General features: G+C 31.4%; 2 protein-coding genes across 3 annotated transcripts in view; one reads left to right on the plus strand and one right to left on the minus strand.

Annotated features, from left to right (window-relative positions):
- Positions 1–27,773, minus strand: part of LOC144849745 (uncharacterized) — a 51,123-nt gene that overhangs the window by 9,878 nt on the left and 13,472 nt on the right. The window contains exons 1-11 of one of the 2 annotated variants that reach the window (XM_078706776.1): positions 8,770–8,941; positions 7,587–7,638; positions 6,831–7,157; positions 6,220–6,510; positions 4,992–5,216; positions 3,577–3,651; positions 2,525–2,785; positions 2,276–2,306; positions 1,476–1,608; positions 956–1,052; positions 486–501 (exon numbers count right to left, since the gene is read on the minus strand). In XM_078706776.1, coding sequence (XP_078562902.1) covers positions 486–501; positions 956–1,052; positions 1,476–1,608; positions 2,276–2,306; positions 2,525–2,785; positions 3,577–3,651; positions 4,992–5,216; positions 6,220–6,510; positions 6,831–7,157; positions 7,587–7,638; positions 8,770–8,796 — 1,535 coding nt within the window. In that variant the 5' untranslated portion in view covers positions 8,797–8,941. Of the gene's footprint in view, positions 1–485; positions 502–955; positions 1,053–1,475; positions 1,609–2,275; positions 2,307–2,524; positions 2,786–3,576; positions 3,652–4,991; positions 5,217–6,219; positions 6,511–6,830; positions 7,158–7,586; positions 7,639–8,769; positions 8,942–27,773 lie in introns of those variants that run through there. The other variant, XM_078706775.1, reaches the window with a different exon arrangement.
- On the plus strand, positions 11,304–14,950 carry LOC144850102 (uncharacterized). The gene is made up of 8 exons (XM_078707300.1): positions 11,304–11,422; positions 12,059–12,361; positions 12,478–12,714; positions 13,290–13,375; positions 13,474–13,632; positions 13,989–14,099; positions 14,261–14,365; positions 14,573–14,950. Exons 1-8 carry the CDS (start codon positions 11,332–11,334, stop codon positions 14,738–14,740), a joined length of 1,260 nt encoding a protein of 419 aa, XP_078563426.1. The 5' UTR covers positions 11,304–11,331; the 3' UTR covers positions 14,741–14,950.

Below are 27,773 nucleotides of genomic sequence, written 5' to 3' on the forward strand. Positions count from 1 at the left end.
AAACATAGTACTGTAGTAGACCAAATTCAGATAACTATCAGATAATAGTTCAACTTAATTTGTAGAAGACAGAAACCAAACCAATTAAGCATGTGAAAGTTAAAATGCCAGACATTGAAATAAAATTAATTAACAGTGATATACATCATTTATAAAGTGGTAGAGACAGCTAGTCAAGTACAGTAAGTAGTGAAGATTCTAACCTCAAAAAGTTTATTTGATAATATATGGTAGATGAATACTATAGAGCCCAACCCAGGCAACAATTAGGCCAATGACAACGATGAGTTTCTTTGGCGCCACCAATAGGTCCAAAAGGACGTGCCCCCTCCTCTTTTTTTATATTGCTAGCGCCATACCAACTCATCAGCGCCATAGGATAAACAACGCTAGACGATAAAACGCCAGTTAACATTTGTTGAATTTAAAAGAGTAAGCAATTTTAACAAGAAGCTTTGCTGGATATAAAACCACAAATTAATTACCTGTTTGAGTCATTTGCTATATTAACAATAAACAAAAAATAATATAATACATAAACAGTAAACAAACAGAAGGGCTAAAATATTGACCAAGGAATAACAACATACTTAACCAAGATTGATTAATAAATTTAAAAATAAATCAATTGGAATGTATAGAACTATGGAAAAATAATTCTTCCTGGCCATACTGTACAGCATAGTTAAACATAAATGTTTAAAAAACAACAAAACAAATGCCATTTAATAATGTAACAACAGCATTACGGAATATTTTGGGTCAATTGGAAAAACAAAAAGTACATGTTTGCATAAGTTTAACCAAATTAGCTATGTTTATTGATTGAATGCCAGATCTAATGTAGGCCTACACTTTTTTTAAAAACTGAACTAATATTTGGAAATGTATAATAGTAAGAAACAATATTTGTTGAACCAGTATTATAAGTATTCTATAAAACAACAAAGTTTACCTTCCCCTTCAGTAACAATTTCATTTCCATGAGATGGTCCTTGATGTTCTGCTAAAAGTTTACTACCTTCATCATCCTCAACATCATCAGGACTTATCTGTGAATAAGTAGAAGAATGTTGTATTATATAATGCTTTCAAATGGTAACGGGACGATTTGGAAGCGTATTCATATTGACGAATCACCATAAACGTAACTACAAAAACGATTATTGTTTTTGATCTATTTTTCACATTTTGATTTGAGACAAGAATGATTCATGATTGTAATATAATCATAGATAATTTATTGAAAGTTTTTTACGAAAAATGTCACTTCAATTGAAAATTTCTTACTCGCTCTATTGTTATGCTGCAACACGTACCTGCACTTCGTTCAAATTTACCACAGGCATATTTTTTGGACAGCACCCTCAATATTTCATTGCTATGCGAAACTGATTGTTACTGGCTAACGAAAACAAATACGTTTTATTTATCGTATTTGTAGCATTGCGCAACCTCCCTATTTATTAACCAACCTCTAACTTTTGTCCAGCTTCAGATACTGCTGCTGGTTGTCCAGAGATACCAGAGACTCCTGCTGGTGGTCCAGAGATTCCAGAGACTCCTTCATCTATCATCTGATACTCTTCATCACTTCTATTACCACTGCTGTATGGTTAACACAATACAAGATAATAATAGGGATTTTTAGATATGAGCAAATGTCCACATGTGTCATTGACAGATATGAACGTTTAGATTGAGTGGACATTTACGCTGACGAGCTAGTAAATGTATGATTCAATGATCTTGGGATCTGACCTTGTAATCTCTAGAAGAGCTTGTGGAGCTAAGGCAACGATATTTGTTTTTGTACGTCATACCTTATGGATATGACCATTGCTGTGGCTCAAAGGGCCCCTCCTATTTAAAATTCCTGGATCTCCTTCTGTAGGCTGTAGCTTAGGCCTAGCCTAGATCCTTACTTTTTTGAACGAAGGCTGGCGTCCTAGTGACAAAACTCAGGCGAAAGCGAAAGAAAAAATGACACTAAACAAGTTCTCAAATTTGGCGGTAGTATATCATAAAAATGACATCATAAGTTATCAGTTGACATGAAAATCCAAAAAAAGTCCCTAATGTTAAACTACAACAGTGATCTCTGCATCATTAAGATAATTTCTTTCGTTGACAATCATCATACACCCATCATGATACTCTTCACCACTTCTATTACCATTGCTGTAGGGTTAACACAATACAAGATAATAATATCAAACTAGAAGAAAGACCATGTGCCATGTGTTCAATACAAATTCTAATAGAAGTAACTCACCTGCTTTCTAGTTTTTTATCATCTTTGTTATCTAAAAAAAAAATTAGAAATCATATCTTGTGTAATGTAATACAATACTACAGTATAAAGTTTAGGTTTTCCCATGAAAAATAATTTGTGCAAAGTTCTTTCCAGAATTTAATGGTCATCACTGTCTATATCTCGACCCTTTGAAATAGTATGATTTATCATAAGGAACTGAAAAGAAAAACAATGGTGTATTGATAAATGAACAAAAATTTAACTTACATGATTTGTTGCAGTATTCAATACAAAAGAATCCACAAAAGTAAGCACAACATAAACAGACAAACTGACAGAAAGTTTTCCAACTACTGAATTGCTTTTGATTTGAACCAAGCACTTTGTCTTCTTTCTTTATTCCAAAAGTCTTGAACCATGCAATACTTGGACGATATTTCCAACTCATCTCAACTGGTTTACCACCTTCAACTGTCACTATATCAACATCTGTATTACTCCACTCAATATTCTTACAATGCATAAAATCTAAATAAAAGAATTGTAAATATATTTAATATTATTTTAAATGCCTTTTTTATATTTTTTTCTACTCTTATTTAAGCCTTACCCACTTACATAATAAAAAAAATTAGACGTCATTACATAATTTGCGTAATCATAAGTCAACACATATTTTCCCCTTGAATTCAGAAAATTCCCAAAAGAATAATTAACGAAACTAAGCACTACGATTCTAAAATTATGCAAGCTTAGGTCGAACTGAAACAAACCAGTTGCAGGAGAGCGCTTATGTCGACTTTCGAGCAACTGAACGGAACCAGTGTGTGAGCGCTTATAACAATTGTTTCTTGAATTTTTACCGTTTTTAAATCTTTTTACACATTTTAATGTAAATACACAGTAATTCAGCTTCAGCTGCGACAGTGGTATAAATAAAACAAACTTAAAGTTGAAACTGTTCCACATTATCTTTACAAACTAATTACCATTAAACGGATACTCTTATGTTAAAACCACCTAGATCTAAGCTAAAATCCGTGCCTAAGGGCTTCTTTGCTTAGGCACCAGAGTTCTGGAACCAACTTGCTCACTCCATTTCCTTTTAAATTCAAATCTGTCCTAAAAACTCGCCTATTTCAATAGTTATTCTTTACATGTTGCGCTGTGGGTCTGTCACTTGTGGTCAGCTGCGCAGAGCGCTTATGTCGACAGTGTTAAGTTGGGATGAGGAATCTGTGAATACTATTTAGGATAATTCTATGTCCATGCATGCTAATTGAGAATAAAATGATTAAGAGATTAGAGGTTTTACTTACAACAAAGAATCAGTAACCATAAAATAATTAAAACAATTAGGATGATGTACAACAGTCTTGAACCTGGTGAAATATCTGTAAAAATGATTTAATAATTCCAATAACATATCAAAAAATTGTTTTTCAATTTAATATTTGAGCCTACAATTGATCAAACGATATTTTGTTTCACAACATAAAAATGTAACCTATCTCAGTGATTTTGAAAGTAGAGACAAAACTTTGAATCAAGATTATTGCTTAAAGATGTATTGTCCCTTGAAACACAAAAAATGAAAAAAAAAATATTCTAAATTTAAATTGGCCATATCAAAGTAATATTAAAGGTATTCACTTTAAGTCGAAAATTCAAGCCAAAAACAACAAGTTTACGTAATTAACAGGTAAATTAATTTGATTACATTTCGTCTGGAAAATCATCACAAGCGAAAGTAAACAAAGATTTCAAACCACGAGTATGCATTATACATGATGCTAATTAGGATTGTTTACAACTCGTCGCGGTTGAGAAGGTGTTTTCACACAGATCGCGAGGAAGTTTTATGATTATGCATACAGAGTAGCCAAACAAGCGCGTTGCATTATGAGATATGTTTTGATCGAAAACTTTGACTGGAAGTCAAAGTTATTTTTTGAACAAAAAAATGTCTGTATTTCGGTTAAATAATTTTTTTTTTCACTAATTTTTGGTGAAAGTTAATAACTATTATGATACTTCAAAATGACCCACTTTTTTTCGAAATTAAAAAAAAAAAATTTTTTTTGAATTGGTCAAAAGGACAATACATCTTTAAACGAAAATGCTAAACAATTTAAAAAAGTGCTTTGGAACCAAAAATGGAGGTGGGTGTGGCATATTTTTGGACTGCCTTACCTTTCTTACTACTTCAAATTTTGAATGGAAATTTTAAGAAAAATACATTTGAAACAGATTTATTTGATTTTGAAGTTTTTAAATTTTTTTTAATATTTACAATTGTATTTAAGTACAAATGGTAGTTACTTTATGAAGATTTATTATGGTTTTGTCTTAATAAATAAAAAATTGCTGTGCAGTAAAACACAAACAGTTTTTGGCAACAGAGGGCACACTATTGAAAACAAAGATAACTTTATATCAACATTATGTCAATTTTCATGAAAATCAATAGGCTTTGTCTCAACAGGAACTTCTCAGCTTTACTTTGTCTTGTGCTCTAGATAAGACATTAAGCCATTGGTCTTCTGTACAAAACTGTGTCAACAAAGTAGTACAGTACTAAGTCTTTTGGAGCATTGATCTAGGTAGGCATAGGATTGCAAAATCAGTTTCAATTTTCTTCTAGTTATCTCTGAATATTTATCCCAAATTAATTATTAACTGAGGAACATTTTAACTTACATAAAACTACCTGGCATAAATGTTACATATTTACCTGCTTCACAGTTCTCAAGTGTTGCTGTTTTATATAGCTGTCCATTCTCTGCATTACATGTAATATTTGATTGACATATCTTGTCATCTATTTCTATAGTTGCTGTATTTTCTCCTTTCTTAACCACTTCTCCATCTTGTAATATCAATACAGATGATGGCTTGGGATGGCCATCTGCTGTACATGTTGCAATACCATCTTCAGATGTAAAATTAACAGCAATATCTAAAATATGAAAAATTTAATATAAATTTTTATTTATAGTATTTGTTGGTAAAAAACTAAAAGTTAATTTTTTAAATCTATTGTATTCATGAATTAATCAGCTATTGTTACAACTCAACAGAAGTCCATTGTGACTATTACCAAATAACTTAACTCATTCGAATTTGTTTCTCTTTTGTGGACTAAGCATCCACTAATTTTATTCAAATATCATTCATGCACTGTAATATACATTAAAATTAACGCTCGTATTCTTCAACTTCAAAAAGTACTAGTTTGAGCTTTTGGTGGTGAATTTCCGCATCTCCCATTGTCGCTGTGGTGTGTGACATAGTTCAAGTCTGACTTGCGCGAAGAAAATAATGTAATTTGTATATGGTTGTAAATAAAGATGATTTCCATTATTATAACATATACCAATGTATATTTAATTAAAGATGTACTGTCCCTCATAAACATGAAAAATGAAGATAATGTTCTGTGTTTTGTAGTTTTAATAAAGTTAATCACTTCAATAGAAAAAAAACCGAAAAAAATCATGTTTTCACTTATAAAATTAAAAAAAAAAAAAACACTTTTTCCGGTAAATATATTTTTTTTCAATCCAATTTTTGGTCAAAGTGGATAACTAATATGTTACATTAAAATGGCTTATTCATCAAAATTTGTTTTAAGAATTATTTTTTCAGGGGAGACAATAAATCTTTAAGCTACAGTAATATAAAAATAGATATTTCATTTCTCAATAACTGTTACATTTTTTATAAACATTGTTTAAATACCATTTAGTCGGCGATTTAGCCTCCCCCTCGAGGACTTTAAAAAATCGATCAAAATCCGTCTCGATTCGTCGAGGTTGGCCTGATTTAGTCACAGATTTAGTTCGGTTTATGAATGAAGTTTTAGCTCGACCTACGACTAATGTCCTTAACAATACGAGCGTAAAAGCTCTTTATTTATTATATACTTTACAGATTTGTTAGGGTAAGTAATGTTTACTTACAATATACAGTCAAATGTCTTCCAACACTTGTTTTAGCATCATCTCCTTTAAACTGATCACTTTCTGCTTTACATGTATATCTCCCACCATCTTCTTCAGTAGATGATTTAATCTTAAGAACTGACTCTGTACTGTATGTTGCAATCTCATATCTAGAGTTGTTAACTTGCTGTCCATCTTTATACCAAGTAATGTAAGGGGTAGGCTCACCAGATTTACTACAGGTAAATCTAATGGATTGACCTTTATAGATGCCATTTGTTGTTGCATTAAGATTTGGTTGATTCAAGTCTGTGAAAGGAGAAAATAAAATATTAAAAATGTGTCACTTAAATTTTACCCAGCAATAAACTAAATGGGAGCTTTTAAAAAGAAATTTTTCTTGGAAATTTGTCAATTTATTACAACATACAGTTAAGTAAAAAGAAAAAATGGTGGCAGATTATATTACAAGCATAAAGCAGCAGTTATCCCCAAGGTCTTACAATTATCAATACTTTAGATTTGTGAGTTATAGACTGAGTTATTGAGTAAGGAGTGGCTTTTAAACATGCTATACATATATTTATGCAATGCTATAGTCAATTATTGAAATTGAATCCGTTACTCACAATATACAGTTAAAATAGATGGGTTTGATCTTTCAATATCTCCATTTGTTCGTATCTCACACTGAAATGTTTGTCCAGAATCATTTCTCGTTGGCTGTGACATCACCAAGTCAGCTTTCCCAGGTTTTATGTTCAATTTAAAACGTCCATTTTGTAACTTCTTATCATTCACAAGGTTTATTGCAGATCCATCTTCATTTAGTTCATCCCATTGTATTCCACCAGGTGTAGTAGAAGTAAATTGTGAATAATCACACGTTATCAGTACTTCAGAATCACCTTCTTTAGCTGTCTGGTTAAATGTTATAATCGACTGACCATGTACTTCTGCAAATTAAAGAACACTACCTCATGAGTACTGCATTACTATATGTTACAATGTTAAATTTCTAGAGTAAAAATAAACCTGTACATGTGATATTCTTGATTTCGAAAAATGGTGACAATCTTGAGTATTGAAACAGTGTCGCGAACTCGTCCCTTTTTCTTTTCAAACTGGTTATATTCCCAGCATAACAGTCCAATGTAAATAGTTGTACCGGTATAAACCGCCAGTAATGATGAAGGCATCTAGCCTGTGAGAAAAGGGCCTAAAGGACATAGACATGAGGAGCCTTTTTATTTTTGTTGCTCCATGTATTAATGTGGGTTGTCAGATCAGAGGCCTGATGATCATACCTACGGAACGGCACTCTAACCTGCAGAAATCTCTATTGCTATGTTAAGATGTGATAAAATACACAAAAAAACATTTACCCTTAGTTATAAAATTCAGCAATATTACTAGAAAATACATGGCTCCAAAAAGCTGAAAAGAAAAGTAATATAATTACTTAATATTAAATACCCTAAATTAAATATATACAAAAACTTATTTACATATTTGTCGTAGAGGGCGTAAATGCATGCAATGCTATAGAACTTTGACCGGAAGAAGTAGAGGTCAAGGCGAACACGTTGCAACAACTTAATTACACAGTTATTAAATATCAAAATCTCTTTTTTAAATATATGCGACTGTCAATTTGGAGATGTATTGTCCATTTGAATAATTCCAAAAAAATGTTTAAAAAAGATTTCGACAAAAAGTGGGTCATTTTGAAGTATCATAAATTAGTCGAACTGAAATACATCTTTAATTTGTTTAAACAAATTATTTATTTGAACAAATTATTAATTTAATGGTTTGCACGATTGATTAATTTATTTCAACAAATTATTATTTGTTTATTAACGAATTTTAAACGTTTAAACGAATTATTAATTTGTTTGAAGAAATTATTAATATGTTTGAACGGATTATTAATTCGTTTGAACGGATTACTAATCTGTTTAAACAAATTACTCTGTTAACAAATTAGTAGGCTAATTTGTTTAGAATATAATTATAATTACTAATTTGTTTTAACAGATTATTAATTAATCCATTTAAAAGAATTACAACACACTTAAATGGCTGTATTTGTTGTAATTCGTTAGAACGGATCATACTAATTCGTTTGAACATTATTTTGTTAGAACATTTACTTTATATGGCACAAGCCTAGGCTAGTACGCCGATATTAGTATAGGCAAAGGCCTTCGTATATACCAACCAAGTGCGGATAACCATGAATTAGCAATTAAGGGTTTCTTGGCCTAACTAAACTTGGCTAGGCCTAGACCTAGAACATAATATATTAAGTATCAATATAATAATTTATTAAAAACTGAATATTATATCGCGGATATATGCTTGCTCGGGCACATGATTCCCCTCTCGTCGTCGGGCATACTAGCTATCTATAAGACTATACGTTTTCGACCCGCCGGACCGAGAAAGCGTCCCTGGATATACCGGAAACATTGAGTAGTAGAGCCTAGTCACTGACATTTTTATTAAGGTGTGTCATGTCACAGTCGATGTGTCCGTCATTCATTAAAATGTTAATCTGCTTACTTTATGCCGGTTACAATATTCCTCCATTCCTTGACCTACTATTACTACCGTTTACTCCTCTCGTCATTTTATTTGGATCCCCGAGCCCCTATCATTGTCACGACAAACTACACCCAAAAAGAAAAAAGAATGTACATATAATATTATCACAAGAATAATTAATCTGCAGTTTGTAAGAAGTAACAGTAATAATATTGTCCAAGTGGTAGGGCGCCACCATAAGTCAGGATGTATACAACTTTTTGTGACGGTCACACTAATCTAACCCTGGAGGACCACCTGCCCAGTAGTGTTTTCAGGATAAAACAATGTTATCAACTACATGCTAACATCATATTAAATGCTATTTAGATATTTAATTGTTAGTTTTATGTAATTTATTTAGTAAAAAACTGCCGAATAGAACTTTAACTAGGCTACCAGGGGCCGCCGGGCGGAGATATTTCTTTTCGTACATAAGTTGGGGACCGGCCTCTCATGGAACGTCAAAAAATAAAAATGAATATTCATTATAGTCATATCCATAAAAGGTGTGCAAGTATGCATTTATGTCCCTTAATGTGAAATTATTGTTATCTCAAATCCTTTGAAAGAAACTTATTAGTACAGTAGTTTCAAACACAATTCAATTAATAGGCCTACATCCCCCAAGTGTTTTACCTGATTTGGATAAAAAAACAATCAGTTTACTGTACTAATTATCTTATAATAACATTATTAGGTGATCATTTAGAATAAAATGATCACCTATTGTTATTGTATTTGAAATCTTATTCTTCTTCTTCGTCTTTCTGTACACTATCTTGTGTAACAATTATCTCAATTATGAAATGTAGATATGAATTCATAAAAATTAAGCCTATCGGATGTTTTGATTTTTATAAAAAATAATTCAAAAGTCTGGTTTAGCCTACGTGAATTGTTCTCTTATCGTATTAAGATAAAGTTATTGTCTATATTATTTACTCTGACAAATCCTATTTATTGTTTACCAAAGAAAAAACTTTATAAAGAATATTGCAATGGAAACTAAACATGTAAGACATTATTGACAATAGTAGTTTTGGTTGTTGGTGATCGAAACAATCAGAGTATAATTCTGTAAAACACATCCAGTAAATTTTATTCCGAAATGATACAATTTAAAAAGCGGACATGATAAGAGATATCGGTAAGTAGTTGAGTTGATTGTTTATGAAAAATTTAATTATGATATATATCTACTCTGTATAGGCTACTGACAAAGATGATTTTAGATGAATGAACATTAAAGATGATTATCATAATCACTGAATGCTGTTGGTTATTATTAAATTCATAATTAATCATCAGCGTGTTGTAAAAGCAGTAGATAAAGAAAACAAAATTAATAATGTCGGTGCCACGCGAGAGGCCGATGGAGAACTATCATTTTTTCACTAGGAAAGGTGAATTTTATACGAAACTGGTTATTTAAAAAAATTAGTATTGGAATGTGTTTGTGTCACGTAATAATAGGTACATGTACTGTAAACTCCAACATTATTTTATTGAAGTCCATAATACTTTTTTCCCTCAGATATGGCATTATGGTTGACGATTTTAATTGCTTCACATTCTTTATACGGTAATTTTGTTCAAGTAACAGACTACAATTTAGTTAAATTAAATTCATCTCAGTTTATTATGTAGAGATTTACTGTCTAAAGCCCAAACTAGACATCTGGTTTGTACAATTTTTTGTTTTAATTCTATTAAGTAATGTTCTGTATTCGTCATTTGTTAGATACCTATGGTCAATCGGTGAAAATATCTGACCAGACAGCCAATGAAGGTGATGCTGAAGTAGTGATAACTTGTGATTATTCACAATTTACTACATCTACACCTGATGCAATACGATGGGACGAACTAAATGAAGATGGAGCAGTTATTACTCCTGGTTTTGTTAATGATAAGAGGAAAGAAAATGGACGTTTTAAATTGAATATTACACCTGGAAGAGCTGACTTGGTGATGTCACAGCCAACGACAAATGATTTTGGACGAACATTTCTGTGTGAGATACAAACAAATGGAGACATAAGAAGATCAAATCCTTCTATTCTAACTGTATATCGTGAGTAAAATGTTAATATACTAATTTAAAAACATAATTATAATAACATATCTTATTTCACTATTTTTCATAAAAACGTTTGTACAACATGAAATATATGATTTGAATGATTGTAAAATAAAATGAAAGTACAATTGATCATAGTATTCAGTGAAAAAGGAACTCAAGCAAAAGGCAATTAAGATTTTGTTCTACAGTACTTGACCTAATGTACTCTTTTCTTTCTAGAGGCCAATAGTCAATTGGTGACAACTTCTGACCAGGAAGCCAAGGAAGGTGATCCTGAAGTGTTGTTAACTTGTGATTATTCACAATTTACTTCTACTACACCTGATGCAATCGAATGGGATGAAGTAAATCAAGACGGATCCAGGATAAACCGTGTAAATGACGATAAACTAGAAAATGATCGTTTCAAATTGAATATATCACTTGGGAGAACTGACTTAGTGATCTCACAGCCAATGAGAAATGATTCTCAACGAAAATTTCAGTGCGAGATAGGAACAAGAGGTGATATTCAAAGATCAAATCCATCTATTCTAACTGTATATTGTGAGTATAAAAAAATATTCTAAGTGCAGCTGTAGCTTGGTGGTTAACGTGCTTGGCTTCCAATCCCATGGTGCAATACTGACCTAGTGCCAGGGTTGTAACTCACGACTCTTTCAACTCCACTCCTTAAGCCGCAAATGAGACTTAGTTTATAAGCACGATAAGTTACTTAATAGTTTATCCATCTTGTAATATATTCACCCAAAGAACATTACTCACTTAATCACATGCCTGATGTGATTTAATGATAGCTGAAACAGTTTTGGAGATTTGCCTTCTTGTTTTTGTACCTTGTACCCGCGGGTCATTGTAGATGTGGCCGATGAAGTTTCCAACGACATCGGATATTTAATCAACAATTTTCAACACGCTCCTTTTCTGATTTGTGGTGCATGTTTAAAAGGTTCATTTTAATAATCTTTGTACTGGACATTTCAAGTTTTGATTATTGGGAATTTAAATAAACTTAATGATTAGAAGCTAGACTTTCTCCAATGAGATATTTACAAAAACAATGTTACTAACATGAAATGAATGAAGTTCATGACTAGGCCTATATAAATCTCTAAATTGTGAGCAGCGTGTGGCTGACATATATTACATTTTCATATGGTATGTCTTTGTATGTCTTTTCAGATTTGGATCAACCACTTCTTGGTGCAACAGAAAGTGCTGCCTATAAAGGTCAATCAGTGACCTTTACTTGTAGTATACCTGATGGTGATCCTATTCCTCACATTACTTGGTATAAAGATGAACAGACAGTCAACACAAACAACTCTTCTAGATATGAGATTGTAAATAACAGTACAGAGTCAGTTCTTAAGATTAAATCAGCTACTGAAGAAGATGGTGGGAATTATACATGTAAAGCAGAAAGTGATCAGTTTAAAGGAGAGGATGCTAAGACAAGTGTTGGAAAACAGTTGAGCATATACAGTAAGTAAAAGTTGTATTGGAATAAAAGTTATTAGCTTAAATAAGCAATTCAAGAAGTTGTGTTCCAACAACACATAAATACAAAATATACCATACAGTTACTCTCACTTGTTTAGATATCTTTGTAACATTTCAATCGGAAGATGTTTTTGCAACATGCACAGAAGAGGACGAACCCAAGCCATCATCAGTAATGATAATACAAAATGGGGAAGTGATCAAGCAAGGAAAAAATACAGTTACTTTAGGAACTAATGATAAGATATGTCAGTCAAGTATTCCATGGTATACAGAAACTGAAAAAGAACTTAACGATACAGTAATACGTCTACTGGAAAACTACTGTATTGCAGGTAAGCGTCTTAACAACTATAGTTCAACAAGATAGCCCTGCACAATGTAAACAAAAACTGCCACATACCATCCGCCTCAGTTACTCACACCAAGAGATGTACCGAGATGGGTAGATTTGATAAAACATTTTAGCAAGCATATACGATATTGTTTCATATGGGGTTTTACAACCACTAAATGGAGCGTTTTCAATCCATTTTTTCATGTCATGCTACCCCCCGTTTAAAACTCATATCTGGGACATTTACACTCACTTTTAGGCCAAAACAGCAAACTTTTAGTAGGCCTACGCCTATTGTCAATATTTCCGAGAACCATCATGTAACTTACTAGAAGGTGAGCGAGCACACGCTCTAGTTATATTAAATGACATTATTCAATATAATGTTTAAAGATAAAAGAATATTTTCACAAACGAGGCAGAATATACTGCTGAAACTGTGTAGTAGAATTGTTGTACTTTTATTTGAACTATCTATAACACATTGTACACCTTACGTATAAAACGTTCGTGCTTGTAAAATTGTTTGAAGTGATATTAATTTTTTTAAACATTTGATATTGGCTTGTATAGATTTGTATCCAATGGGTACAGCCATAGCAACAACTGCAACTATTCTTTGCTGCGTCTTGACGTTTCTGATAACCCGTTATATTTATGTAAGTATATTTGCAAAAGAAAGAACTATAGAGAAGTAAATGTACAAATTAACTCTACTCTCTCTCTCTACTATCTGTTGTTACCGATTGTTTTAAAGGTAAGAAGAATAAAAGAAATCAGTTCCAGACATCAAAATGCTCCATATCAGGGAGGACATTCTAAATCTGCCGCTTACAAAGTGCCAAACAAAAGTGCTACGGCAGGGGTTGGTGTTTCTAACATTTCACATAAAGAAAGATCCAGAACAATAATACAGGTAAACTTTGCTTAACAAATATAATAGATACATTTTGAAAGCTACTGTAGTTAAATAACATTGCAGTTATTTACCAATTGCAACATCCGCAAAACTTTGTAGCACAGAATAGTTTAAAAATACCCTTTGCATGATTGATTTACAGATTTTTTTTTACAGTTGCTAATTGAAAACAATAGGCCTTATAGTAAAAGCTAATTTTCACATTTTATTTTCAAGTTCTGGGTTGATAAATATCAATTTTGATGAATTATAATTTATAATAAAGTTCAAAGTTAGTTTCGTTATTTCTTTGTCATTTTTACAAATTAAACATAAAAGGTCAATTAACACTCAATAATTGCATTGTTTAACAGAAAGAGGTAGGAGAAATCCAAGATCAAAGTAATCAGTACCAAAGTATGGCAGCTGATGACGAGATAGATGACGAGGGATATGTTAGGCCTACATGCAGTGCAAAACTTGGGGTAACATAAAATAAAATATTTAAAAAATAAATGCTAACTATTTTTTTTACCAGATGAAATTTGTTGAGAATAAAATAAAATATTATTCATTTCACCAACTCTGATACTTAATGCCACTCAAGACATTTAACACCGAATCTGAAATCTTTTTATATTATTAGAAAAGAGAAGTGATAGAAATCGAATGCCAAAACCCTCAATACAATGGACTGTCTAGTGATGACATAGGCGACGATAGACATAATACTAGTGCATCAAAACTAGAGGTAAACATTATACACTTCGTATAACAATGACAGAGTAGGCACGTAAAATTATACTATAATAACATATATTATATTGTAAAAAGAAAACAAAATTGGTGAGCTCAATGCATAAACTATGAATAGCCATTTTACAACATGTCACATACTGTAGGCATCTATATAAGTAAAATAAAAGAGGCGAGCATCAAATAATTATTCTTTCTTCAGGAAAAGGGGCGTGGAATTGAAATGGAACGCCAACATCCACAGAACAAAGGTCTGGTTTCGGCAAGTCCTGAGGTCCTTTACGAAGAGATTTGTGATAGTGACGCTACTAGTACATTCAAAATAGGAAAAGTTTCAGAATCATATTATTGTAAACAGTTCAATGACTAAGTAATTGTGTTTAAGTCAATAGTATTGATGATGTTCCGGTACTCATTATGGACGGTAAAAAAATAATACAATATTATTGCAATTATTAAAAAAATATGACTTCCAAGGATTTAATTCTATTGGAGAGATAACAAATATTTCCCACCTACATTTTAACGTACTGTATACGATTTTAGCCTAATATATTTATACTCATAGTACGTGGTGCAAAGCCCTAATTAGGTAATCATTTAGTGTAAACTGATCATCTATTGTTATTGTATGAATCCTTTATTATTCCTCTTCATTTATTTCTGTACATATGTTACTTGTGTACATATTTTGTGTGTCAATTAGGCCTATCTCTAAAAGTTAAATGTCAACTTATTATGGAAGCCAATGAGTTGTAGATATGAATTTATGTACATATTTTACGTTAAAAAAATTAGTGACATCATCACATGGCCACTTGAAATTGAAAATTAGGGATTTTTTTTCTCGTTCTTCATAGAATATCACATTCAACAAAGCGCACCTCGCTTTTCCATGACCGATTTTCTCTCCAATTAGACCATTGATGTGTGTCCCGTAATTTCACCTATGTTACACTTTATATAGATATACAATATATATTCTATTATGACACATATACAATAGGCACAACTCGGAACTATAAGCATCAGGCCATAGGATGACATACATCAACTTTTTTGGATTGTATTTTAATGTATGTGCATGTTTTTTAAAATTAAATGTCAGTAAAATTATAAAAATGATCACCTATAATTCTAGTTTATATTTTTTGTTTGTATATAATCAAACAAAATACTTTTGCTGAATAAACAACCTGTTCTAATAACACTGTGTTGATTAAACATAACAGTAAAAAATTAGTCATACTTAATATTGCTTGGATTGTTATGTTTAGGTACTTATTTATAATCACCATACATAGACGATTTTATTATTACATTTTGTAAACTGTAAACGGTGAACAATGCACATTATATTTGAGCTATTGTTCCTGCAATGTCATTTATATTGGAAACATTAAAACTGTTATTAGTATATGAAATAATAGAAAGTAGTAATATAAAGTGTAAATACTATAGAAAGTACAGTGGTAATATAAAGTGTAAATACTATAGAAAGTACAGTGGTAATATAAAGTGTAAATACTATAGAAAGTACAGTGGTAATATAAAGTGTAAATACTATCACACTGAAATGACTTATGCAAATGAACAAAATAGTTGTTAATCGCTTTTTCATGATACACATGAACAGTTTTATAAATTGCTGATTTGGATTAAAAAATTAATGAAACATTCAAAACTTTAGTGAGTACTGTATTCACATCTGACAATTATAAAATGCCAGATGACAAAAGGGCTAGAGCAAGTTTATTCTGAATGTTTACTATTCTAAAACTTATTACTAGCTAATATTCAGGGAACCCTATAAAATCTCAAACAATTAAAAATGACTTTAAAAAGTTATTATTCAAAGTTATAGTACTCATACTACACCCTAATATTTGTTCTACATAAATTTTATCTAGGTAAATAATGTTAAAATCTAAAGTTGACTACTGTCTACTACTGAACAGATACAATCCTTTTAGCCTGGGTGCAGAACAATTATTATACACATTTGCGGGAAAAAAGTATAGGAAAATTTTTTTTTGGTTTTTCTAATAGAGTATACCATATGGAATGTCAGAAAAAAAATCCCCATCCCAGGGTCTTGGGGAAAATTTTTTATGGCACTTTTAAATTTTGGCCTATATAACACACACAAATTCCTATTAACACACACAAATACCTATATATAGAGGATAGGGAAAATCAATCAACAGTTTTTGTTACTTGCAGTTGTGTTTTAATGATTAAAATTAGTAGAGGCTTATTTTAATAACTACTTCTCATAGTAGTTGATGAATCAAGTCGATACGATGACATCATCATGCCAGAATCCAATATGGCGTCCAATTTGGTGGGGAAAACAGGGTATTGCTAAACCCCTGGAAACCTAAAAAAAAACATAGAAAACCCCACCGAACCGACATAAAAGTGATTGAACCATGGAGTGTACGCCCCACTGGGCATGTCCATGTAAAAAAAATTAAAATTTCTACTGTTAACTACTTATTTTTGAGATAAAACATCATTTTTTGGTTAAAAATTAGCAATCATTTTTTACCAAAAAATGATGTTTTACCCCAAAAATAAGTAGTTAACAGTAGAAATTTTATTTTTTTTAAACATGGATATACCCAGTGGGTCGTACACTACATGATTCAATCACTTTTATTATGTTGGTTCGGTGGGGTTTGCTATGTTTTTATGGAGGTTTGCAGGGAAATAGCAATCATTTTTGACCAAAAAATGATGTTTTACCCCAAAAATAAGTAGTTAACAGTAGAAATTTAATTTTTTTACATGGATATACCCAGTGGGTCGTACACAACATGATTCAATCACTTTTATGTTGGTTCGGTGGGGTTTGCTATGTTTTTTGGAGGTTTGCAAGGGTTTGCGGGGTTTAGTAATACCCTGTTTTTCCGCCAAATTGGACGCCATATTGGATTCTGGCATGATGATGTCATTGTTATCGACTCGATTTATCAACTACTATGAGAAGTAGTTATTAAAGTAAGCCTCAGCTAATTTTAATCATCATAGCACAACTCTAAGTACCAAAAAACGTGAATTGGTTTTCCCTATCCCCTATATATAGGTATTTGTGTGTGTTAATAGGCATTTGTGTGTGTTATATAGGCCAAAATTTAAAAGTGCCGTAAACAATTTTCCCCAAGACCCTGGGATGGGGATTTTTTTTCTGACATTCTATATGGTATACTCTATCAGAAAAAAAAGAAAAAAATTTTCCTATACTTTTTTCCCGCAAAATTTGTACTGCACCCAGGCTATTTGTGATTGAATGCGATGAAAAATGTAGATGATAAAAGTAACTTGTTTCAGTCAATATTCTTTTACAATATTGGTCTCCATTGAAACTGAGCAGATCAGTTTCTAATATCGTTCAGAGTTTGTCTTCGTGCTTAATTTCTTGGTTAGAAATCAACTGCATTCCAATATTATAACCCTTTGTTTCCGAAGCATAACTGTAAACACACACTATTCCCTCTGCTTGTTCTTTCCCTTCTTTTACACTGTAGTAAGATAGGTCAGATTCTTCTGCATTCACTGCACCTAGTGTGTTAAACTGACACCAGGTTTTACAACCATCTTCACTTAAGTGAAGTGTAAGATCCTTATTTGTCTCATTTCCATGACTTGCCATTGCTATTTGGTAGAACTCATCTGTCTTGGTTGGTCAGCGAACAATACCACCCTAGATAATTATATAACAATGAATTGTGTTGCATACTTAATTGTACTATACAGTAATTAAATACTATACATATTATTTATATTATTAATCATTTTTTATAGTTGAATGGTGTGAACATTTTTATGAGTTGAAAGATTGGCTTTTCTATTCAATTATAAAATTCAAGAAGGTAAAGTAGAGTTGATTTGTACAATACAAAACAGTAATTTGTTTTCAAACAAACCTACTTTATAAAAGGAACTTCATTTATTTCTCCGCTTCCATATTCAACCAAATGTTTAAGCCTAGTGCAAGTCCTGCAGCATAAAGGCGGCGCTGGGATTGGGCTGAAGAACAGAGCATAAAACAGCATACTCTGCAAGTTGGTTGTGGTTGCGCCAAAAAAAAGCATTTTTCCACTCCGCTTTAATTTCTTTTTTTTAGGTTGTGGGAGACACCTTCAATTGAAGTCATAGAGATTTTGGTTCCTATGTTTTTCCTTGCATTATAACGTCTTAATTGATTTGATATTATGACATCTTTATTTAAAATTAAACTCTAATCTAATTTTTCTAATCTAATCCACTATACTGAATATAGACTATGTTTAGCTGTAACACTGTACCAATATGGTAATTAGGTTCACTGTCAAATATATTTTTAATGGCCCATTGGGACAATACTAAACGGTTGGTTGGCATTTAGACGTTTTAAATGTTTTTTTTTATTTAATTTACTGAAATGAATTATGTAATTTTAGTTGGAAAACACATAGTGGCTGACTGGGTTCATGTTCTATTGAACATGATTTCTGTAGTTTTATTTCTTTTTATACACCTTCAGTTGTATAATTATGCCAGAACCAACAGCTTTTACTTGTCGACAAACTGCATTATTTACAGCATTCAACCTCCATCTAAATAAACTGTCAGGTAGTGTTATAAACTAGAAAAACAACATGTCTACTAGTAAATTGGCACATTGTGTAAGATACCTGGCATTCTGGATTTTTCTTAGCCGGAACTGACTTTGCATCTTGAGTCTCATCTCTAAATGAGAGAAACTCTTCATCACTGTATACATGGAAACGCTGCTTACTGTCCTCCAATGTACAGCTGACGTAAACCAGGTTCTTAGCATATTCAACAACCTAATTAACAAATATAAGTTACAATTAGAAGTCAACTGAAAAATGTGTCAAAAATCCACGAGATTTAATTAATCTTACTTGTGTGTGTTCTCCTAAGGTAGCATCTGGTGGTTTAACAGCAGTTACAATATCCCAATTGTCACCATCATTAGTACTTCTCATTACAAATAGTCTTCCTGCAAAATCACCCACAAATAATTTAAAATTAAAATACTATAATCAGTCTGTTTATGATAGGTGCTATACAAGTAAAAGTATTGCTTCCATAATGTTACAAAGGTTTGTTAAAAAGTTATTGTTCTTACGCTCATTATTTTCCAGCTTCCATACTCCTGCAATGACTAATGTCCCCGAATATAAGCATACACCATCACCAAGGCCTGAAAAAGATTACCTACATGTAAACCAGATAAAACAGTTCTACCAATTTTTCTACATATACAAATTAACAATACAAGTGAAAACAAATTAACAGAATTAAATTGTATTTAATCGTGTAATAAACTTTACTTTCTTATGTTTAGAATTATAAATAATATAATTTAACTGAAGTACAAATTTTAAGTTTGTTCTTTTTTTAGGTAAAATATAGATTTATAATTACACAAGATATTTATCAATTTTAAAAGAGTGAACAAATACTACTTATTTGTACTTTTCAAAGCAACCCAATAAAACATGTTGTACTTTTACAAGTAAAATTGTTTATCACATTAATGATAGACTCAACAAATAAATATTTCTGAATTCAGAAATTTTGATAAAGAAAAGTGATAAAACCACCTATATATAAACCAATCTTATACATACTTAAACTATCTACTGGAAAGCAAGCCAAATCAAGTTGTACATCTTCTGGTCGTTTCCATTTCTCTCCATTATCAGCAGTTTTCATCATTGTTATCTTCCTTTCTTTTGTGTTATTATTTTGTCTAACAAACATCAGAATCAGTTTTCCATTTTTCTTATCTGTCACAATTGTTACTAGGTTCTTAAAACTGTAAGTAAATAGTATAACTTCCAAACATTACAATCACATTTCCCCTTTTCTTTCACAATTAGACTGATTTCTGTATTAGTCAATCGGTACATTAAAAAAAACAACCTTTTTTTTAACCATAAATTAATAGATTTGATTATAGAAGATTATCAGCCAATATATCTCGGTCTGAATTGGGGCGGCTTTTTCTCATTCTCACAGATTTCCTCATTTTATCGTTTCAAATTAATTAATACATTTTCAGTATATCACCGGGCAATTTAGAATTTGTTCTATGCCTGTGGTGTTTACATATATATATATAATATAACATACAAAATCTAATCTATCTAATTGTGTATTGCTGATCTTCAATGTTTGCCAAAATCTTGATTATCAATAATTCCTGTATTTACTTTTAAAGTGTATGAGGCTATATTATCATTAAAATGTAATACCTTGTATCCTTTTGATGTAAAATCACTTTTGGTTTTTCAAATTTTCTAAAACTCTTTCCGTTCCATTTTAATCTTTGCATTATTACATCAGAGTTGTTGTTCTCACAAAAGATGATAAAATGAGAATCTATAAAGACTACTGCAGGATGTCTAAAAATAAAGAGAATAATGTAGCTAGATGTATATTATTATTAGATTATTACATCTTAATTTTAAAAAGAAAATTATGAAACTGTTAATGTTTTCTTTATTATATTCTATACTACTGTACTCTGATAAAGTCACATTTACCTGTAGGTGTTACCTTCATCTTTTTTATCAGCTGCAGTAAACACTTCACCTACAACAAAATATTTTTGTCAACTTTTAAATATCAATTTCTATTGATAATGTATATAAACAATTATACTCCACAATGATATTTATTTCTTCTTGTAAGTTTACTAATGATAATGAAAAATGATATACATCCTACGACAAATCACATTGAAAATTGTCATGGAACCATTATTTCCAAACGTTTTAAAAAAGTCTACTAAAAAATAGCAAGTTCAGACTTCTTAACTTGGTGATCCTTGGTAGACATACTTACGGTCCAGCTTTAAAACGTTTAATATGCTCTTTGCTGAATAAATTACATTATCCTTTCCCTTCATCACACATCGACAAAGGTATTCACCAGCATCGGAAGTTTCAACTTTAGAAATTTCAAGATAGCCTTTCCATGTATCTATCTTCTTTACTTCACATTTTCCGCGAAATGTTGAAGTATCAGCAATTTTCTTCCATTCATTGGATTCAAGTTTGTAAAAAATAAATGTTTCAATTGGTTGTTGTATTGGCGACATATTAAAATGAATCTTAACATCTTCTCCAGCAAGAGACTCCACAACACTGTTCATTGTCAATGCTGGATCTATAATAAACAACAAATAATATTTATCATTTTATTTTTTATACATGGCAATATTGTTTATGCCTCAATTTTATCTGTAAACATCCAAATTTAGCTTCCACTTTATTTTTAAGTGTTGCTGTAAAATGCATGAGTATACAATTATTTAAACACAAGAACTGAAATACTACAAGAAGTGAATTACTACATTTCAATGCAATAATGCAATGCATAATAAGATGAAATAGAATTTTAAACCTTAATAAAAACATCAAATTATATTGTACACTTAAAGATGTTGTCCCCCAAAAACATGAACAAATGAAGACTTTGAATAGGTTATTTTGTAGTTTTAATAAAGTTAATCACTTCCGTAGAAAAAAAAATAAAAAAAATAATGTTTTAACTTATAAAATAACATAATAAATGGTTAAATTCAACCAAAAATCCATTGGCTGGCAGCCAATTTGACCATTTTTTTCTTAAAACTACAGTTTTGTTAGGTAAATAATTTTTTTTTTGATTACATTTTTGGTCAAAGTGGACAACTATTATGTGACATTAAAATGGCATATTCAACAAAAAATTTTTGTTAAATTATTATTCAGGGGGACAATACATCTTTAACTGTTTATTAACAGTACAAACTTTATTTCAAAGCTTATTGGTTAACAAACTACAGAATAAATTGAACCATTCGTAAATTGGCTTATGTTTTTTCCATTAGAGACAATAATAAATTGTTGAAAATGTGAATCGGGTATAAAAAGAATTTTAGAAATATTGATCAATCATCATGGTATGATATCACACCCTCAATCTGAAATCTTTATGTTAGGAACCGATCATTGATCTTTACCTTTTCTTAAATATAATGGATTTATTGTAATAAAATATTTTATTCTTGTTTATGTTGTGTAATAATTGTAGTACTGTACAAACCAATTTGGAAATAAGTACAGTTTTGTTGAAAATGTTTTTCGATTGAAAGAAATAAGAATTTACAATACACAGAATTTGGGCAATAAAATTAAACGAATGGATATTTTTTCTGTAGAATTTCAATAGTTTAATTTTGGTACAAAGCAATAATACAAGGTGCTGAAACACTAGAGATTAAAATAAATTCAAAATAATGTAATTGTAACATGAAAACCAAATAAACCTAATATCATGAGCATTGGTATAATGTTTCTAGAAACTAGTAATTTTAGCAGACAACACACTATGGTGTAAACACAGTAGATGGCAGATGACAGTGAAGCACAAAGAAATAGAAACTGTTCAGCCCTATATAGCTACACATAAACATTGGCTGGTATATACTGCAGACTGAATATATATGACAATCTTGAAAATGAATTTCTTTTTATTTTCCAGATAGTATTCAGCAATTACTTTTGATTTATGTACAGATGAAAAGCTACAATTAATCAATCAATCAAATAAACATATTTCTTTCATTTTCAAATTAACATTAATACATTATAAATTTTGAGATTTATAATAATAAATGATAATGTATAAAAAGGTGATTAAATTATATAAAAAATAAAAGAGGCAAAAAATCCCAAGTATGAATAAATTTGAAACGAATATAATCAAATTGAAAACTTGTATATTGGGAAGCCATGTATATTGTATAAATATATAAATCCAAAGGCAAATTACTGAAAAAATGACAATGCTGTGGGTGTCAGTGGCAAAAAAAACAAAAGCGAAAAGCTAAATCGAAACGATAAAGTAAAACAGCCAGAAAAGTTAGCAGAGCTTTCGGGCAACACTAGCCCTTCATCAAATATATATATATAAATATAAACAAAATTGCACTGATGAAGGGCTAGTGTTGCCCGAAAGCTCTGCTAATTTTTTGATTTAGCTTTTCGCTTTTTTTTTATATCTCCATTGAGATCCAGCCACTGATACCCACAGCATTGTCATTTTTTCAGTAATTTGCCTTTGGATTAATATAAACAAAATTGTTTATATCTACCAAGCTCTTCTTTGTTTTCTACACAATACTATCTACACCCTCTATTCACCAGCCTTATGCCTCTATTGTTTTATTTCTTTTATTCCTGTCCACCCAGGCAATGCTTGTCTGATATATCTATCATCTTGTCCAAGTACCTTCACTTGCACTGATATGATGAAAGGCTAGTGTTGCCCGAAAGCTCTGCTAACTTTTCTGGCTGTTTTAATTTATCGTTTTGATTTAGCTTCTTGCTTATTTTATTTGTGTCTCCATTGAGATCCAGCCACTGATACCCACAGCATTGTCATTTTTTTCAGTGCTTATTTTATTTGTATCTCCATTGAGCCAGCCACTGATACCCACAGCATTGTCATTTTTTCAGTGCTTATTTTATTTGTATCTCCATTGAGATCCAGCCACTGATACCCACAGCATTGTCATTTTTTTAGTGCTTATTTTATTTGTATCTCCATTGAGATCCAGCCACTGATACCCACAGCATTGTCATTTTTTTCAGTGCTTATTTTATTTGTATCTCCATTGAGCCAGCCACTGATACCCACAGCATTGTCATTTTTTCAGTGCTTATTTTATTTGTATCTCCATTGAGATCCAGCCACTGATACCCACAGCATTGTCATTTTTTTAGTGCTTATTTTATTTGTATCTCCATTGAGATCCAGTCACTGATACCCACAGCATTGTCATTTTTTCAGTGCTTATTTTATTTGTATCTCCATTGAGATCCAGCCACTGATACCCACAGCATTGTCATTTTTTCAGTATTTTGCCTTTGGATTTATATATATAAACATAAATACATAAAACGAAACAATCTGAAAAAACATATAAAAAAAAAACAAATAAATAAATAAATTTAACTCCTCCAAACAATATTAATGATGGATGTTGAAAAATAATAAAAATAATCTTGAACATGAAGTGTATAATTTTTGCAAAACCCTTTTTCATATGTTTGTGATGTAAAGTAGTACAGTATCAATATCATTTTTCAATATGGGTCCATTCATACGGTCAAGTATTTTAGGTGTCATTTAAAAAAAAGCCTTAAATTGGAATATTTTCTGTTACGGTCTCTAAGCATAAAAATTGCATTTAATGGGCATAAAATTCATCAGTGTTAATACATGAACTTGTAGCAAATCTTAAATTATTTTTTTGAAATTTTTTAATATTTTTATCACCTCGCTTTTACCAAATTAAAAATAACAGAAATACAATTTTAGTAAAGTAAAATAAAACCATATAAAAATTTAATGATCATAAAATTCATCAGTGTTAATACATGAATTTGTAGCAAATCTTAAATTACTTTTTCGTACCTTTTCAATAATTTTACCATTATTTACCTTAAGTTAACTGTTAACTTTCCACTACAGCTGTATTTTGTCAGTCTTCCTTCAACTTGCATTTCACATATGTATTCTCCTTCATCTCCAGATTTAACATTTCTGATTTCAAGATACATTTTGTTCTTTTCCTCAAATTCACATTGATAGCGTGATGTTGGATAGCGTGATGTTGGATAGCGTGATGTTGGATCGTGTGATGTTGGATCACGTGATGTTGGATCGCGTGAAGTTGGATCGCGTGACGTTGGATCGCGTGACGTTGGATCGCGTGACGTTGGATCGCGTGACGTTGGATTGCGTGATGTTGGATCGCGTGAAGTTGGATCAAGTAACTGCAATGATGTTAGCAGCCTCTTTACTTTACCTACACCTTGCTTATACCATGTGATGTTGGATACTTTAGTAGAATCATCCAAATTATTTATGTTTAAGAGCAATTTAACAGAATTCACACCTTCACTGGTAGTAACAGCATGAATATTCAATATGATAAGATCTAAACCAAAAAAACATCATCTTAATATAGTAGTTTTACATAGCATGCCCTTAGCAAATAGATTGCACTGAAAAAAAAAGTTTTGTCAAATGAACAAAAAAATAAAAAATAAACAAAAACTACTTAAAGATTTCACTGAAAAAATAATGTTTTGGCTGAATACGCCATTTTAATTTGGTATTCTACGCGTAAAGTGTACCCTGAATTTATTACTGTACGCGGTCTTATCTAAGACTGTTTTATAGCAATGGTCTAACAGGGGTGGCTTTAGTAAGACCATCTATCTGATAAAGCCACATTAATCACACCGATAAGATTTGTATATCGGACAAAAACAGGTTTTCTTTACCATGCAAATAAATATTAAATTATAAATTTACACCAATCACACACAATAGTTCTATCTTGCTGGTAGAAATTCAAAATCTATTGTATTCTGTGGATCATCAATCATGTTTATCACGTTAAAGCTATATTTTGTAGAAGAACTGTGAGTAATTCATAATGTTACAATTACCTTTCTTAACTATTAGCTGTGTAGTATCTTTCAGTATTTTTTCTCCATCAACTGGCTTCACTTCACATTGATACTTGCCAGCATCTTTAAGTTTAACATTCTTTATCTTCAAAGACAGAATGCTGTTTTGGTAACTTGTTACTTCAAATCTAGAATCTTTAGAACAATCCTCAACCTCTGTTGTGCCATCTTCCCTAATCTTCTTCCACTTGTAACCTGTTAATGTCATATCTGCTGGTCCATATCTGCACTTCATTTCAACATTACTTTTGCCTTCTTCTGTTGAGTGCTTGGGAGCTACCATCTCAATCCCTTAAAAAATATATATAGTACAAATATTAATTGAATGAATTTATGACAAGTATAATATAGTATTGTTCAGGGCCGTAGCAAGGATCTGTCAGGGGGGGGGGGGACACTAAGTATTTTAGATGGCCAGTACTCTCGCACATAAAATTCATGATAATTGGCACCTCTAATTGGACCGATAACATTTTGTTGCCGTATGTTAGATGCGCGTGTTCTGTGTGGAACCGCCGATTGTTGGTCCGATTGTTTGATCGTTCACTCTGTATTTTTTTTGCGTTCAATGCGTCTAGGGGAAGCTCCGAAAAAGAACATTTTGGGTGAGAAGGCAAATTCAATGCACAGCTCTAGCTATATTTATTTACAGCAATTTGTTGCGAAAATTAAATATATCAATGTAAAGAGGTGGTATTGATACAGTTGATGATGACACACTATACTTCATAGCCACACACAAAAACTGTAGCTAACCGCAGCGTTTTGATGTACGTCGGAAGGCTATATACTTTATGCATGCTGACTGCCAGTAATCTAAACAATAGGTACGCGGTTTTCTGGCGGTGAATTTGTACGAATTATGGCCTAGCTCGCTGTATCCAGGGATAAAAAATTCATATTATTTTTAAGGTGAAAATCGGCAAGGGGAAGCCCCGAAAAAAAGCACATTTTGGATGAGAAGGCAAATTCAATGCTTACAGCTCTATCTATATTTATTTACAGCAATTTGTTGAAATAAATATATCAATGTAAATAGGTGGTATTAATACAGTTGAGTATGTATCGGCTGGTGGTCTAGAAACAAATAAGTGGATGCTATAATGTAAACTACAGTACATGATACTATATATATTTTATAGTGTAATAAATTAATATTCACTATAATGCTCTATGATGATGATACACTATACTTCATAGCCACACACAAATACTGTACGTAACCGCAGCGTTTTGATGTACGTCAGAAGGCTATATAGTTTATGCATGCTAACTGCCAGTGATCTAAAAAATAAGTATGCGGTGGTCTGATGTATTTGTATGAATCGTTCGTGGTCTAGCTCGCTGTATCCAGGGACCAAAAATTCATATTTATTTTTCAGGTGAAAAAAACAACAAAAATTAGAAATTTACAGACACATACCGCTCGATCGACATATGCTCATACAGAAGGAGGTACGAGTTATTCACGAACGAGTTTACAAATTCGTCAATTTACAAATAACCTTTTGTACAGTGGGGCACGTATTTGGAGGATTTTCAGAGATGAGGGTATTGGGCATGTCGGTTAAGGAGGTTCGCTGTAAAAGGGGGTTCGCACGAACTATCAAAAACCCCTGGCTACGGGCCTGTTGTACTATGATTGGGGCAACAGTTTTCTTATTAATACAGATTTTGACAAATTAATTAATTTTCACCAGGTAGTTTAAGATTTATTCTGTGCTTGTTAATTTATATATTATGTATAGCCTACTAATACAATAAATACACAGGCAAATTACTAAAAACAATGCTGTATTAGTAGCTGGATCTCAATGAAAAAAAAACCTATTTAATTTAAATTCAAAATAAAAC

Source organism: Antedon bifida, chromosome 8 (genome assembly GCF_963402885.1).
Source record: "Antedon bifida chromosome 8, ecAntBifi1.1, whole genome shotgun sequence".
Taxonomy (NCBI): domain Eukaryota; kingdom Metazoa; phylum Echinodermata; class Crinoidea; order Comatulida; family Antedonidae; genus Antedon; species Antedon bifida.